This window comes from Pecten maximus, chromosome 8, assembly GCF_902652985.1.
Source record: "Pecten maximus chromosome 8, xPecMax1.1, whole genome shotgun sequence".
NCBI classification, from domain to species: Eukaryota; Metazoa; Mollusca; class Bivalvia; order Pectinida; family Pectinidae; genus Pecten; species Pecten maximus.
In genome coordinates, this window is record NC_047022.1 from 13,631,364 (window position 1) to 13,648,526 (window position 17,163).

At 37.9% G+C, this 17,163-nt stretch overlaps 1 protein-coding gene across 1 annotated transcript in view; it reads right to left on the reverse strand.

Annotated features, from left to right (window-relative positions):
* Positions 1 to 860: 860 nt before the first annotated feature.
* Positions 861 to 17,163, reverse strand: part of LOC117332507 (neural-cadherin-like) — a 36,754-nt gene continuing 20,451 nt past the window's right edge. Inside the window, exons 21-32 of the mRNA XM_033891439.1 lie at positions 16,926 to 17,161; positions 16,083 to 16,345; positions 15,351 to 15,699; positions 14,620 to 14,835; positions 11,906 to 12,089; positions 10,956 to 11,134; positions 9,394 to 9,694; positions 7,904 to 8,093; positions 6,147 to 6,379; positions 5,140 to 5,277; positions 4,195 to 4,302; positions 861 to 3,257 (exon numbers count right to left, since the gene is read on the reverse strand). Of these exons, the coding sequence (XP_033747330.1) occupies positions 3,001 to 3,257; positions 4,195 to 4,302; positions 5,140 to 5,277; positions 6,147 to 6,379; positions 7,904 to 8,093; positions 9,394 to 9,694; positions 10,956 to 11,134; positions 11,906 to 12,089; positions 14,620 to 14,835; positions 15,351 to 15,699; positions 16,083 to 16,345; positions 16,926 to 17,161 (2,654 nt within the window). The 3' untranslated portion in view covers positions 861 to 3,000. The remainder of the gene's footprint in view (positions 3,258 to 4,194; positions 4,303 to 5,139; positions 5,278 to 6,146; positions 6,380 to 7,903; positions 8,094 to 9,393; positions 9,695 to 10,955; positions 11,135 to 11,905; positions 12,090 to 14,619; positions 14,836 to 15,350; positions 15,700 to 16,082; positions 16,346 to 16,925; positions 17,162 to 17,163) is intronic.

Below are 17,163 nucleotides of genomic sequence, written 5' to 3' on the forward strand. Positions count from 1 at the left end.
TTCCAATGATCAACACAAATGATTTGTGTAGAACAGTCACAACCGTAGAATGAGTGATATATAAATCTTGTTTAGGCGTATCTATTCATAGCTGAAGCTACTCTAGCACACATAGGCAGTGTCAGCATTAGGAATGATAATGGAATACTGATGTGATTGTTATCGTGATTTCTAGTTCCATGCTCGACTTCTGATGTGGTTATATAGTCCGAGTTTCCTCTGGCCTCCACGCAAATGTATGACTTCATTTACCATGGTCTAAATGATTTGACCAATTAAACCTAACATTGTTTATGAAATGAGGTTGACCTAGTGAGTTTATGTTGCTTTTAGATGAGCCTTGACAAAATCTTTCAAATATCAACAATTCAGTTTAACAGGCCCCAGATAGGTTACAGGAGGGAATAATTAAAAATATCCTGCCCATGCTGGCGCTCGAACTAATGACTTCTCCCTCTCAAGGCAAACATTCTACCACTAGGCTAAAGGGAAATTCCCGCTAGTCTGAGATAGTAAGGTGACCTTATACTCTCCACATCCTACCACTAGGCTAAAGGGAAATTCCCGCTAGTCTGAGAAAGTAAGGTGACCTTATATTCTCTACTTTTATTTGCACATGCAATTTGTTGGACAGAGTCCACATCAGAATCAGACATGTTGGGCCAGAGGTTTGGTTTGTTTTTGTTTAACGTCCTATTAACAGCCAGAGTCATTTAAGGACGTGCCAGGTTTTGGAGGTGGAGGAAAGCCGGAGTACCCGGAGAAAAACCACCGGTCGACGGTCAGTACCTGGCAACTGCCCCACGTAGGTTTCGAACTCGCAACCCAGAGGTGGAGGGCTAGTGTTAGTGGGCCAGAGGAAACTTTGGCTATTGAATTATTGATTATATAGATATGACGGACATGACATAACTTCACACTCTTTATTACACTTATACATTGTGGTCGATATGCTTCATACAAGGGTTGATAAAATCCTATTTCCTCACACCATAATGACTAGGTCGTGATTCCAGCTGGAATGAGCAGCAAGCAAAATATTTCATTCTTGGAATATGATTTTAAGAAAATATATATAATATAACTTTTAATATTTATCCTTTATTAAAGATGTAATTATCTGTCATGGAATTTTAATATATGCGTAGTACACAGTGATACACTCCAATTCTTCATCCATAATGCAGAGCACTTTTTTTCACATATCTATATATATATATACAAAATCTTTAGTCTATAGAAATAAATCACTATAATCAAACTTTCAACCCTTCAGACCAATTTAGACTTGTCCAAAAGAAAAGACAAATTATTCCACCTTTATTACAAAGGGAGAGAAGGGTTGTACATATAATACAGTTTCTATCGTTATCTATGGATGACTCTATCGTAACACCTAGGATGTGATGGTTATTTGGATTGAATATGAAACATTTTATTCACTAGAAAACCAATACTGCCGCAGATTCCTTAAACTTAATGCTCTTTGGTTTTAAATACCACAACTACATCCCCATAAAGTCAATGTGGAGAACCAAGCATGTCTAAAATAAAGACCCTATCCTCTGTTACGTACCTTCATCCAAACAGTCGCACGACAATAGTCATGATTTACATTGGAAATTTACAAAGGAGAATACACATCCTCATGAAGCGTTGAGTAAAACCTGAGCCCTCCTGATGATGTAGAAGTCAAACATATCTGTTTGTTTGTTTACACCCAGTATGAGCTGTGTTACCTATAATCTACAGGTATGTTACTTCATACCTGGCTACCTATATTGGCTGTATACTACAGGTAAAAATGTAACTATTTATAGCCTAGAACTTGTATAATCTACACTTGAGAAAACACGAACACAAACCAAGTCTCAGTCTGAGTTAACCTGCTTAATTACCACTAAATATAAACCGTTCCATCGTCAATATATATACATGTATATGTATATCGTTTGTAGTTATGACACATTGGCAATTACTGGTAGTAATGAATACTGAGATATTGAATATCACAGGAATGGCTATGATTCTCTCAGCGGACTATATTACCAGGCATGATCTATGATGTTTGGCATTTTAGAGGTGTTTGACCTTTTCACCTTATCGTGGGATGTGAACATGTATATGATGGAGCTTGTTAGCTGCTGGTGTAGTCCACTAAATCATACTCATTAGACAAACCATATAACGTTAATTAACAATGCATAAACTGCACAGGGACTTGGTGAATGTTCCCAACTCACATAAATATTTATTTATGGACTGTGGGTTGGGAATTTGCAAAGTCCCTGTGTATAACCATTGGCAATAATCTTCAGGAATGAAATGGAATATAGATGAAATGCGACATGTATATCATCAAAAATAATTCATCTCTTTTCATTTTGCATAATATATGATTTCTTATTCAAATGATATATTTGAATTGTGTTACAACTGTCTATGTAACAAATATATAGTTCCTGATACACCAAACACCGTTATTCTGCATATTTATTATTACATCAGATTTGAACCAAATCGCTGATGACGTCAAAAACCTGTAGAGAAATATAATTACATCCCTATAGGAGGACAATAAACATCATCTAATACCACGGATCCCTTTCTGAGGGGATAAACTCTCAGGGCACTTGCCACTGTCTCTCGCAGAAAGAGTCACAGGTAAAAATGATAAAGGCGAAACTAATCACACAATGCTGTCTGATTGACATCCTAGCGGAAATGAGACTTTTAACACATGTGTGAGCTGGATGAATAACTGGCGTGGATTCTGTCCTGGAATCCGTGAATTACACATTGAATTAGTCATCGTAACGGGTAACTGTGAAATGGATAATGGAATTCTTCACGTTACTTCATAGGCCTTTAACAAATGTTTGTTTTTTTCAGTTGCTTTTGGCACAACAGATGAGAAATATCGCAGCTCATAAAGTCTCGTAATCTTATCATCCATCTTCTGCCTTGAAAAGCGATGTGTAATCCTCCATGATTTTTGGTTTAATCCGAGTCCTCATACTGGTTGTACATGTCAGCCAATTTGGCAAACTTAGGTCCCCAGTTGTTGAGGTAGTCATAATCCTGGTCTCCGCCGCTGGACGATGTATTGAGAGAACTTAAAGAACCGGCAGAGCTGCCGCCTCCCTCATAGTTTAGTTCCATAAGTGTGTCATAAGGAGGTGCTACTGGGTCTTCGTCAGCGTCGCCCAGACGATCACCAATAAACTCTCCAATACCAGGGCCTTGGGGAGGACCAGCTGTAAGGGACAAAATATTAATCAACTTACTACATAATTCTTACTTGTTTTTGAAATATGTATATACAAATGTACCGGTCCCTGCTTTGATGAAATATGAGCTAAACACAAAATTTCACTTATTTTTTTAGTCGAAAATATTTTCGAAAAAAAAAGAGAAAAGTTTCCCCTATTTGACTGCATGCATGGCATTGATGTTTGCTCCTAAAGGAGCTCATGCCCAATATCAGTATCTGTTACTATCAATGGTCACAATCGCAAGCTTCTTAACTTTGTGAAAGATACATTGTAGCAGAGACATATACAGACTCTCTGATTGTAGACAGATGAATGGGAACACTTCTCATAGAGTTAAGACCCATTGCATAACAAACTGTTGAAAATTGAACAAAAAAGAAACGGTTTTGTTACACATGGGTCACTTCTCTCTGCCGTTCGTTCTATTCTTAACTGATCTGAACACATAATGCCAATGATCAATGGAAACATTCGAGTAATTTTGTACTGCACACTTTGTGTGTTTAATTTGCCTACAATATTTCTGAAGTCCCGTAATATTTTAAGTCCAAATTTTGATGGATATTTCAAAATAAAATGCAGCATATATCCCTTAACTGTTTTGATTGTTTTATAATGTTGTAGATTATTGCAGACAACTTCATCAGTACTGTGGAGTATCTTGTATTTATTTAATGATGCCTCCTCCACTTTATTGGAGAAGAAGAATTGATTTGTTGTTTATGTGATAAGGAAGAATTGACTGGTGTTGATTAACTTGTTTTTAAATGATGATGATGATGATGAAAATTTGACTGATGTTGTTAAGATAATGATAAAAAATTAACTTGTTGTTTTTAAATGATGATGATGAAGAATTGACTTGTTTTAGATGATGATGAAAAATTGACTGATGATGATGATGATGATGACGACCTACATTTGACAGGTCTCTCATTTTCCATGTTCATGAGAGGTTTATCAACTCTGGTCATGTCCATGGGTTTACGGAGTCTGTTGAGGTCGTATCCCTCATGGTCTTCCTCGCCTAGTAAAAAAAAAACAAAAAAACATGCAGTCACTGTTGAAACATATAGCTTAGAATTATGAATGATTTCTGTATTGTTAGGTAGATCTAACGCTTTCAAAATGGCAAGAAATTCTGCTGTGTTTTTGAATATGACAACCCCCCCCCTCCCCCCCTCCCCAAAAAAAAATACACACAACTCTTACCTGTGCTCTCCTCATCATAAGCTACAATGTCCTCATCCATCCCCAGCCCAACCCCAGGACATCATTTATACTTACCTCTGGCTTCCCCGTCATAGGTCACGATGTCCCCACCCACCCATCACTGACATCATTTATACTTACCTCTGGCTTCCCCACCAAAAGGTCACGATGTCCCCATCCACCCATCACCGACATAATTCATACTTAACTCTGGCTTCCCCATCATAAGTCACGATGTCCCCACCCACCCATCACTGACATAATTTATACTTACCTCTGGCTTCCCCATCAAAGGTCACGATGTCCCCACCACCCATCACTGACATCATTTATACTTACCTCTGGCTTCCCCATCATAAGTCACAATGTCCCCACCCACCCATCACCGACATAATTTTATACTTACTTGCACCTTCCTCATCATAAGCTACGTAAACATAGCTCCCCCTACCCCACCAGGACATTATTGACTTACCCTACCTTCTTCATCATAACCCTTTAAGGGCATCATTTAGACTTACCTGCACCTTTCTCATCATAGGTTGCAAAGTCTCTACCCACCCCAAACCCAGGATATTATTTACTTACCTGTGCCTTCCTCATCATAGGTCACAAAGTCTCTACCCAAACCCAGGACATCATTTAGACTTACCTGCACCTTCCTCATCATAAGCTACAATGTTCTCCCTGATATCATAATCCTCCTTCTCATCCTCTACTAGATTAGCCATGTCGTCATTGCCAGCACACCGTCTATACAGCAGTACCACCAGAAACGCAATGATCAGAACTGAAAAAGAAAATATCTTTTTTTTTAGTATCATCCATGAAACCTTCATCTTACACAACCATTGACTGGTCATTTGATAGTAGGTCAATATACTTGGTACAGCACCTCAAACCATACCTAACAGCATTCCACATGACCATGGATATTTTGGTAATTTGAAGTTTTTTAACAAGACCTTTAGGTGTACAAATCAGGCCATGGCCCTGTTTGTTTGAACAGTCTTGTTAACCAGCATACATACACGTAACAGGATCAATATCTGTATGGTAGAGTCATTTCAAATTCTAACACATTTGACAAGATGTTAACCTTGAGTTGAGGGAGTTATCTGGACATAATAGATAGTTCTTTACCATAGATTTGCTATCTAGTCCACAGGCCCTTAAAGGCTGTTAACTATTAATGGTATTGGAAGGACTATGTGGCCACACTTGGCTAGTTAGGCGATATGCCTGAGAGAAGAAAAACTTCTGTAATACAGTTTTCTCTTGTTATGAAAGGATCATGTGGAAACATTAGGCTAGGAAGGCAACAGGAGAAGAAAAACATATTTTCATTAGAAAACACCTGCTTAATACTCCTGGGATTAAGGCTTCTGACCCAGAGGTTATTCCCTGGAGTATCGAGGATGTTTAATAAACAGCGACCCCCCCCTTTTTTTTTTTTTATCTTTTTATACTACTGTAAAGGTTACCATTTTTATAAAAGAGTTTCTATATTTTGTAAGCGGAATAAAACAACAAAAATACAAATTCCTTGAAAATGAAACATGGGAAATATGATTTGCATCTGACAAATTTTGTGAAAAAAATACATCTGTTTTACCTTTAAGTTTTGGTAAATAAAAATTTCTTTACAGGAAGTCTTACCAAGAACCACAGCTACAATGATACCAACGATGAGTCCAACATTAACACCAGCTTCCGGGACAACCTCAACGATAGCTAGCTGGTTGCATCTCTTTCCCTTCCAGCCTTGGGGACATTCACAAATAAAGGTGCCGTTTCCATTACTGCATGTAGCCGAGCCCATACACGGACTGTCCAGACAATAGTTGATGTCCACACAGGTGTTATCCACCTCCACTTTGCCACTGGGACACCTGTAGTATATGTGGAGAGATTTTACAATACTGGTATGTTGATATATATCCGTATCTGTCAGAGGGGTTTAGGATGATGCATTGGTGTATAAAGACCTATTAAGAGGGGTCGAAGGGTCAATTAATTAATGTATAAACAAGAGGCCTAGATGGCCTGTATCGCTCACCTGGTTTCATGAGATATGAAACAAGAATGATGCTCAAGTATATTTGTTGCTGGTATTGCTATATCAATATATCATAGATATTTTATATGGGTACATATAATTCTAAAAATGTGAGGATTTTATGCCAAAAAGTGCATTAATCCATGAAATGAACTTGACATTTGGCGCAACCCCATAGGGATGCTACCACACAAATATGAGCTATATCCATTGCTAAGTTTCAGAGAAGAAGTTGTTTATATCAATTTAGCCAAATTGACCCCTTTTGGCCCCATGCCCTCAGCCCTCTGGGGGTCAACCCCAACATTTGTACAATTTTAAATCCCCACTCCATAACCATGCTACCATACAAATGTGAGTGATATCCACTGCTTAGTTTGAGAGAAGAAGTTGTTTAAACAAATTGACTACTTTTGGCCCTGCCCCTCAGGACCCCGGGGATCAGCCCCACTAATTGTACAATTTTTAATCCCCACCCATAGGGATGCTACCAGGCAAATATGAGCAATATCCATTGCTTAGTTTCAGAGGAGAAGTTGTTTATGTCAGTTTTAGCCAAATTGACCCCTTTTGGCCCAGCCCCTCAGTCCCAAGGGGGTCCAGCCCTGTCATTTGTACAATTTTGAATCCCTACCCCAAGGGGATGCTACCAGGCAAATATGAGCGATATTTATTGCTCTATTTCAGAGAAGTCGTTTATATCAATATAGCCCAATTGACCCCTTTTTGCCCTGCCCCTGAGACCCCCAGGGGGTCAGCCCCATCATTTGTACAATTTTGAGTCCCCTACCTAAGGGATGCTTCTGACCAAATTTGTTTAAATTCCGATCAGCGGTTATGAAGAGTGGTCAAATAGTCCATTGATACAGACCTATTAGAGCACCAAAGGGTCAATCGATGTATAAAGAACTATGAGAGCTAGGGTCAAAGGGTCAATTGATGTATACAGACCTATTAGAGCACCAAAGGGTCAATTGATGTATAAAGAACTATGAGAGCGGTCAAAGGGTCAATTGATGTATACAGACCTATTAGAGCGGTCAAAGGGTCAATTAATATATACAGGCCTATTTGAGGGGTCAAAGGGTCAATTGATGTACACAGACCTATTAGAGCTGTCAAAGGGTCAACTGTTGTATAGACATATTAGAATGGTCAAGGGTCCATAGATGTATAGACCTATGAAAGGGGTCAAAAGATGTATGAACTCCTATGAGAGAAGTAAGATGATGTATGAACACCTATGAGAGAAGTAAGATGATGTATGAACACCTATGAGTGGGGTCAAATGATGTTTCTGTAACCCTGGTAACTGTTATCCTACTGTTAGTTGTTAGACTCTGAGCTGTATACTTACACACAGCTGTAAGCCTCCCAGAGGCCTTTACAGACGAAGGTAGACGGACAGGTGATTCCAACACAGTCGTTCCGGACACAATTATTTTGAATAGATGTGCGCTTGAGAAGGTTGATATTTTGGTTGTTGCCAGATTCCTGTGTAGTCATTGGGAACCAAGCTGTCTCCAGCCTGATGTCATTGTAACAAGCTACAACATAATTTTAACACAAAGTTTTTAAACAGGGTTTGACATTATTATGTAAATTGTTTTGAAAAAGTTCCCAAACAATATGCTTGAAGGTGAAGTTTATATTGAAAGTACTATGTCTATCAAGACTTTGACAGTACTATATGTCTATCAAGACTTTGACAGTACTATGTCTATCAAGACTTTGACAGTACTATATGTCTATCAAGACTTTGACAGTACTATGTCTATCAAGACTTTGACAGTACTATATGTCTATCAAGACTTTGACAGTACTATGTCTATCAAGACTTTGACAGTACTATATGTCTATCAAGACTTTGACAGTACTATATGTCTATCAAGACTTTGACAGTACTATGTCTATCAAGACTTTGACAGAACTATATGTCTATCAAGACTTTGACAGTACTATGTCTATCAAGACTTTGACAGAACTATGTCTATCAAGACTTTGACAGTACTATATGTCTATCAAGACTTTGACAGTAATATATGTCTATCAAGACTTTGCCAGAACTATATGTCTATCAAGACTTTGACAGTACTATATGTCTATCAAGACTTTGACAGTACTATATGGCTATCAAGACTTTGACAGTACAATATGTCTATCAAGACTTTGACAGTACTATATGTCTATCAAGACTTTGACAGTACTATATGTCTATCAAGACTTTGACAGTACTATATGTCTATCAAGACTTTGACAGTACTATGTCTATCAAGACTTTGACAGTACTATATGTCTATCAAGACTTTGACAGTACTATATGTCTATCAAGACTTTGACAGTACTATATGTCTATCAAGACTTAAATTGACAGGACTATATGCCTATCAAGACTTTGACAGTACTATATGTCTATCAAGACTTTGACAGTACTATATGTCTATAAAGACTTTGACAGTACTATATGCCTATCAAGACTTTGACAGTACTATGTCTATCAAGACTTTGACAGTACTATGCCTATCAAGACTTTGACAGTAGTATATGCCTATAAAGACTTTTTCAATTTTTTAGTTCAATCATTTTTGTTGCTAAAACACCGGTTGTACAGTATTCAAGTTACTTAAGGATAAAACTAATTTGTAGTCACAGGTAAGTAAAAAATAACAATGTCATTTTCAAATATATCCAGTTTCAGACAAAACAATTTTTTACTGGAGATTGCCAAGTTTACTGAAATAAACTGGATGCTCAATTCAAAAACTGGAGCCTTGAAAATATACATTACATTGACACTTAATTAGACGTTTAAAACTGTTAAGTGCAGGAATCTAAACGTCTACTCACAGCTGTTGAAGTCCTTGCCCTCAAATGTTCCAGTTGTGTCCGAGTTGTCTGCATATCTCAATTCTGCTCCAGCATATATCTGTTGTGGTAAGAGAGTTATCTCCCCCTGACCATTTGCTGGCCCGTGGGTGGTGACATAGAACGGTCCCTCTCCACCATCCATCGACATTATAATGGTCTTACTAACACGCTTGATGTTGACAGTGTGCCATTGACCATCACTGGCCGCTACTCCAGGCATGGCGAGGAGCCCTTCATCTCCACCAAGATTATACAATAACATCAGCACATTATCCATAATCTGTGGACAAAAACAAAATAGATCAGCCAAGCAACCACAAAAAAGTCAAATTTTATACTATATATTATTAGTCCCCTACCGGTGACACTCAGGGTACTGTAATAGGTTTCCTCCACGTCCATATGTCTGTCTGTCTTTCCGTCTATCAGTCCACTCAAGTTTTCTGCACTTTTATTAGCCATGCTCCACCATATGTTGTTGAAGGTTGGTATGTAACTTGAGTATAAGTAGCTACAGATCAAGTTCAAGTTTTTTAAGTCAAGGTCAAGGTCACTGATACTAATTTTAGTGTAGGCCAGTAGGGGACATGTATATATTGCTTTAACAATTCCCAGCCTGTTTATTGTTGCATAAATTACATCCTTGTACGAGCCCTGGGATGAACGCTGTGTTGTATCCTTGAAAAAGATGCTTTACTCCGGATCCGTTGTGTTCCAGTCGACTTAGTTTTTAATGAGTATGTGGTAGGACAGTGCAAGAAATGATGTGTGTAAGCCGTTAGCTGTTCGGCACTGAAATGGCAGCTCCGACTGTTTGTTCCCCAGAAAATTGAGAAAGTCATTGGCTGGTTGCTTAAGACCTAATAACCAAGGATAATAAATTGTGGACCGCTTTCTCTAATATAGTGGTATATAAAACTAATATTTCAGAGCATGTGTCAACTTGACAGTGACCAAACCACTTCATTTTGAGACAGGTGTGTTTCAGAGCATGTGAACTTGACAATGACCAAACCACCAAGCTAGTACATTATGATACATGTAACCATTATAAAAAATTTAATCAAAATCATTTGTCATGTCAAACAACTTATGGTATCAATGTGACTTACACAACACGGGTGCGACTATAGAAATTAGAACAGAGCTCAAAGTGGCGCCTATTTTAGTGGCCATGGCGCCTTAAATTCACCATTGGGGACCAGTTATTGACCTATAAGGCGCCTGCATGGCCCCTAAAAAAACTGTGTAAATTTGCGATTTGGTTAATCTTTCAAAGGTTGCAGTCAATGCTAAAATGATGTTCACAATACAAAAAATTACAGAGAGGTGTACTACTGATCTAAAGAATTCAGATTTTTTTTTTTAATTTAAGACAACTATAGGCCTAGATTTTATGACTTGGTAGCCAAATAGGCCACCTGGTAAAAATATCCACTTTGAGCCCTGCAGAATGGTAATATAATTACCAGACTTGTTAGTTACAGATTCTTCATGATTTGAATCACTTTTCTATAGTGTTCAGGGAAATCTTCTCTCACCTCTAATCGCATGAACTTATCAGCATCAGGAGAAGACAGATGGAAGAGCACACCTTGTTGATCTCTTGACCGATACATGAGTTGTAGTTCTGTTTCCTTGACCGTCAGCTGGTTTGCAAATGAGTTAACTAGTGACCATTCCATGAAACTATTGACACCAAAATCCACTGTGGTTGTGACTGAAACACAAACAAATATTCATATTTAACCCAGGTGATCAATGTATGCTGTACAAAATACCAACTCGTATGTCAAACCTATAACCATCAGCATAGGGTAGAATAGCAGAGATTTATTTTTAAATTAATAGTTTAGTCATCAGTGAACTGCAAGGCAGAAAGTTTTGGATGCAAACTTTCTGCCCTACATTGTCTACTGAAGCAGATTAGTAAGAAAAATTAAAACCAGATCAAGAATTTGATCGGCCCAAGAGAACTAAGAGTTATTGTATGGAAACCTCTGTGCCGACGCTGACACCAAACAGCTATATATGTCACCTGCTTTTTGCAGGAGATACAAAAACCAAAATTACTGTATAATCATTTTCACCTAATATTGTATAAATCATGTTTATATTTCATTACATGATATTGTATAAAAGATTAGGTAACATAATTTTTATAGTAATAAATACAGTAGGAGAAAATCACATGTAATAAACCAGGTAGTAAATGACCCTGAGAACTTTGTAGCTAGAATATCTAAACTACTGATACTATCACTAAAACATTTATTTAGTTTAACATCCTATTAACAGGGTCATTTAAGGATGTGCCTGGTTTTGGAGGTAGAGGAAAGCTGGAGTATCCGAAAAGAAAAACCCAGCAACCCCACATGGGTTTCAAACTCACTTTCATTATCTATAACATATCTTCATCAAATTTAATTCTAATGTCAAAAATGAAAGAAATAAGTCCCGATGAGTAGGGCTTAAGGACAGGGAGAATTACCTGTATCACAGTTGCTGCCACGGTAACCAGCATCACAGATACATTCAGTGGTTTTTTGTGTAACAGCAATATCAGTGACACGACATTCTCCATGGTCACCACACTTGTTTTGACAGGCTTGATCTTCCTCAGAACAACTGTCTTTGACTCCATCATACACATCCCCAGTGTGAAGGTCATAGAGCTGTTCAAGGTCACAAAACAATGATCATATAAAAACAGTCAAAAGACATTGTAGTATTAACTGTTATGTTAACAGAGGATTAATATCAACATTTTAACATGAGTATTACAAGATAGACTGGCACAATTAAATAAGGCCTCCGAAAAACTTTTTGTATATAAACCTGGCTTTAACTCTACATATTTATCTTGTAATTAGCCAAGTGGGGTCAACTCGTGAACTTTGAAACAAAACAGGAAATTACTTTGATATAAACAAGAGCCATAACTCTGCACATATTTATCTTGTAATAAGCCAAATAACTTTCAAACAAAACGGGGATAAATGGGCATATTGCAAGACAATGAAATAGCATTTATGATGAACTGCAATATAAATGAGTGATGACTTATTAATTAAAAGAAATAGGCTGGTTTATTGTCCGATAAATATAAATTATACACATACATGCATGTATATAATTCTATAATTGTAACTCTCATTTTCCACCTTTGGGTTACTCTGATACAAACAGACATTATCTTTTCTGATAAACATGTATCAAATGTAAGATGTTTAACTTAACAAGAGGCCCATGGGGCCTGTATCGCTCACCTGGTTGAATTGGACCAAATGTCAAAATAATGTTCATATTGAATTTGTTTTATTTGTAAATCTCTAACAATGCTATATATGGTTATAGTGTGGGAATCCGAACTGCTTAAAAGATTAATGAAGTCCAGACTCTCTAAAGGTCTGAAAGATCTCAAGAATAGTTTTTAGAACATGCATGCATTCATCACTTTATAACTAGTAGCACTTTAAAGGAATTACATCTATTTCCCCTATTGGGCCCCACCCTTTTGGCCCCTCGGGGGGTCAGAGTCACCATTTATGCAAAATGTGTTCCCCTTTCCCCCCAAGGATGTTTCTGACCAAATTGGGTTCAAATCCATTCATAACTTTATGACTAGTAGCGATTTAAAGGAATTACATCTATTTCCCCTATTGGTCCCCACCCTTTTGGCCCCTCGGGGGGTCAGAGTCACCATTTATGCAAAATGTGTTCCCCTTTCCCCCAAGGATGTTTCTGACCAAATTGGGTTCAAATCCATTCATAACTTTATGACTAGTAGCGATTTAAAGGAATTACCTCTATTTCCCCTATTGGGCCCCGCCCCTTTGGTCCCTTTGAGGTCAGAGCCACCATTTATGCAAAATCTGTTCCCCTTCCCCCAAGGATGTTTCTGACCAAATTGGGTTCAAATCCATTCATAACTTTATGACAAGTAGCGATTTAAAGGAATTACCTCTATTTCCCCTATTGGGCCCCGCCCTTTTGGCCCCTTTGGGGTCAGAGTCACCATTTATGCAAAATCTGTTCCCCTTCCCCCAAGGATGTCTCTGACCAAATTGGGTTAAAATCCATTCATAACTTAATGACTAGTAGAGATTTAAAGGAATTACCTCTATTTCCCCTTTTGGGCCCCGCCCCTTTGGCCCTTCGGGGGTCAGAGTCACCATTTATGCAAAATCTGTTCCCCTTCCCCCAAGGATGTTTCTGACCAAATTGGATTAAAATCCATTCATAACTTTATAACTAGTAGCGATTTAAATGAATTAACTCTATTTCCCCTATTGGGCCCCGCCCCTTTGGCCCCTTTAGGGTTAGAGTCACCATTTATGCAAAATCTGTTTCCATTCCCCCAAGGATGTCTCTGACCAAATTGGGTTCAAGTCCATTCATAACTTTATGACAAGTAGCGATTTAAAGGAATTACATCTATTTCCCCTATTGGGCCCCGCCCCTTTGGCCCCTCGGGGGTCAGAGTCACCATTTATGCAAAATCTGTTTCCCTTCCCCAAAGGATGTTTCTGACCAAGTTGGGTTCAAATCCATTCATAACTTTATGACTAGTAGCGATTTAAAGGAATTACCTCTATTTCCCCTATTGGGGCCCCATCCCTTTGGCCCCTCAGGGGTCAGAGCCACCATTTATGCAAAATCTGTTCCCTTTCCCCCAAGGATGTCTCTGACCAAGTTGGGTTCAAATCCATTCATAACTTTATGACTAGTAACGATTTAAAAGAATGACCTCTATTTCCCCTATTGGGCCCCGCCCCTTTGGCCCCTCGGAGGTCAGAGTCACCATTTATGCAAAATCTGTTCCCCTTCTGCCAAGGATGTTTCTGGCCAAATTTGGTCAAAATCCAATAAGAACTTCTTGACTAGTAGCGATTTGAAGTAAATGTTGACGGACGACGGACGGACGGACGACGGACGGACGACGGACGCTGCGCCATGACATAAGCTCACCGGACCTTTGGTCCAGGTGAGCTAAAAATGACTTCAAATTGTACACTAGTGCATCCTAGTAGGGTTTATGTAACTAAACAATGATATAGATAATCAGTAAGTATAAATGTCAATGAAATGTCATACTAATAAACTGACATCTTACCTATACCTATAACAATTACAGTACTTATATTACCTATATGATACAATAAGTACAATCAACATCATCATCCTGGCACATTAATATCATACCTCTCCCTTGTGTCGTAGGTTTCTCATACAGCCAGCAAATCGGGCGTCAGTTACACCAGTGGGGGTTTTTAAGGTTGATGGCGACAACCCACCCATCTGAAGCGGGGTGTTTATATTGAGATACATGTGTGTACTCTTGGTATAGCCAGAAACTTCACAATTACTTCTGTTTGTACCCGAGGCTGTCCGACAATAGTCAACTGTCAGGGTGATCATCTACAAACATTAATATTTACATATAACTGGTCTGTTCTATAATGTAATACAGCTAGCTATGTTATAAATATTGTAGGATATATGCTTTAAACAACACTATTGTGACATATCACAAATACTTCATGACAATAGAATACTTTATAGTGTCACAATAAAATACCATATGGTGTCAAAAATAGTAACTTTAAGAAATCACAATATATGACGTCACACGTTTTCACTTACATTCTCAAAGATATAAAAAATTATGTGATAACCAGAATTTTACACTCAAGTCTGTCAAATGGAATTTTAACTCATTATAAAGATGATAACAGGCAGCATATTATTTTGCAGATAAAATTTACCCATGTCTTGAATCATATTTTGTGGGTCAAATTTTCATGACTATATATCAATTGCACATGAAAGTGTGAAAATATCCCACCGACAATAACCGGCTATATGTTACCAGGGAAAGGCATAAAACAATTCATATATTGTACCTAAGTAAATAAAACATAAACATGATGTACCTTGCCATTCTTAATGATGTTGATATGATGCCACTTGCCGTCGCTGAGCTTATTGGTAGTGAGGTACAAGGTCAGTGCCCCAGTGCCAAGGTCAACTGAGAGCTCGGGATAGCCATTGCGGAGCTGTAGGACCAGGTAGTCAGTAGGGTCTGTGTATGTTGATGGGTTTGTAAAATTTAGAGGTCCGTTGTAGAAGATTAACCCGTTCTCACTCACTGTGATGAACTCAATACTGGTCTCCCACTTAAGGCACTGCTCCAGGGGTTTAAACAGAGCATAACCAGTTCCTGTAAATCCTTTCTTGGTGTTCTGGCATCGAGGACCATCAAATGCTGCTGTACATAGACATCTAGCAAACAAAGAAGGGTATATTTTATAAATAAATTGATTAATTACCATAATCATTTGAATAAATGAATAAATATATTGGAATAAATGAATTAATTTATTGAATGAATTTACTGAATAAAAAATGAATATATTAAATGAATAAATTTATTGGATAAATGTGTTGAATAAAAAAAAATTGAATAAGAAAATAAATTTACTGAATAAATACAATATATTTGAATTATTTTGCTTTGAGAAATATATTCTTAAAAAAAAAAAAGCTGCATAAAGGACTTCTATAAGATATAACAAACTTGAATATGAAAACAATGCGATCTCCATAAATGGTTTCAGATTCATAATTCATTACAGACACTTTAACTGATAGAGATAATAACGTACGAGAGTAGTCCATAGTCGTCTTTGACACATTGACCATCATTGAAGCAGTAGTCGGGTGTGCACTCCCTCTGGCTGACTGGTACGCGACACCCACACTGTGCTACCACACCCGACACCACACCCACTTTAGTGTCTGTACCAGCGTTCACAACATTAGGGGCGTTCTCCACAACTAGTTTATCCCAACAGCCACCTTCACAAGACTCCTTGAGACATTCCGACACTCCTATTGTCTCAATCTTACCACCGAGAGCCGTTTGGAACTGTGTCGGATGAAAAGTATTTTATACAAATTAGGAATAAATCTTCATATCAAGTTACAAAGTCATCTGTGAACCACTTTTAACTTTATTTTAAAACTGATGATCTGCAAAAATGAAGGGGGCTCATTTGTGGAGAGGGGCTTATTTGTTGACAAAGGGCTTATTGGTTGACAAAGGGCTTATTTGTGGACAAGGACTTATTTGTTGACAAAGGGCTTATTGGTTGACAGGGGCTTATTTGTTGACAAAGGGCTTATTGATGTAAACTTTATTTCGTTTCTTTTGGTAGAGTATATGACAGCATTTTAGTAACAACAACAAACAGAAACAGGATATGGAAACAAGCTTGAAAGCTTATATTAGTCCACTTCCTTCAAAGGGCTTATTGGTTGGCAAAGGGCTTATTTGTGGACAAGGGCTTATTTGTTAACAAGGGTTTATTTGTTGACAAGGGCTTATTTGTTGACAAGGGGCTTATTTGTTGACAAAAGGCTTATTTGTGGATAAATAAGGTAATCACAATAAACCCTTACTCAATTTGATTCTAAACATTGATAAAGTAGATTGGTGATCAGCATACCTCATTTTTATTTCCAGTAACGATCCCATTCAGGCGAGCACTTGTATAGTATGGGGATCCATGGGCTGCGAACCGTACTTCCAAGAGTTTGTTCTTATCATCACCTTTGTCAAGTACGGTCACTATCTGTACATAGTCAACAGGTTTACCCAGTTTATCAGCCATCTTTTCGCGTAAATTGTCGTAATGGCTCTTACCATTAGACGAAGTCTTGATGAACTCTGCTGCAGTGATTCCT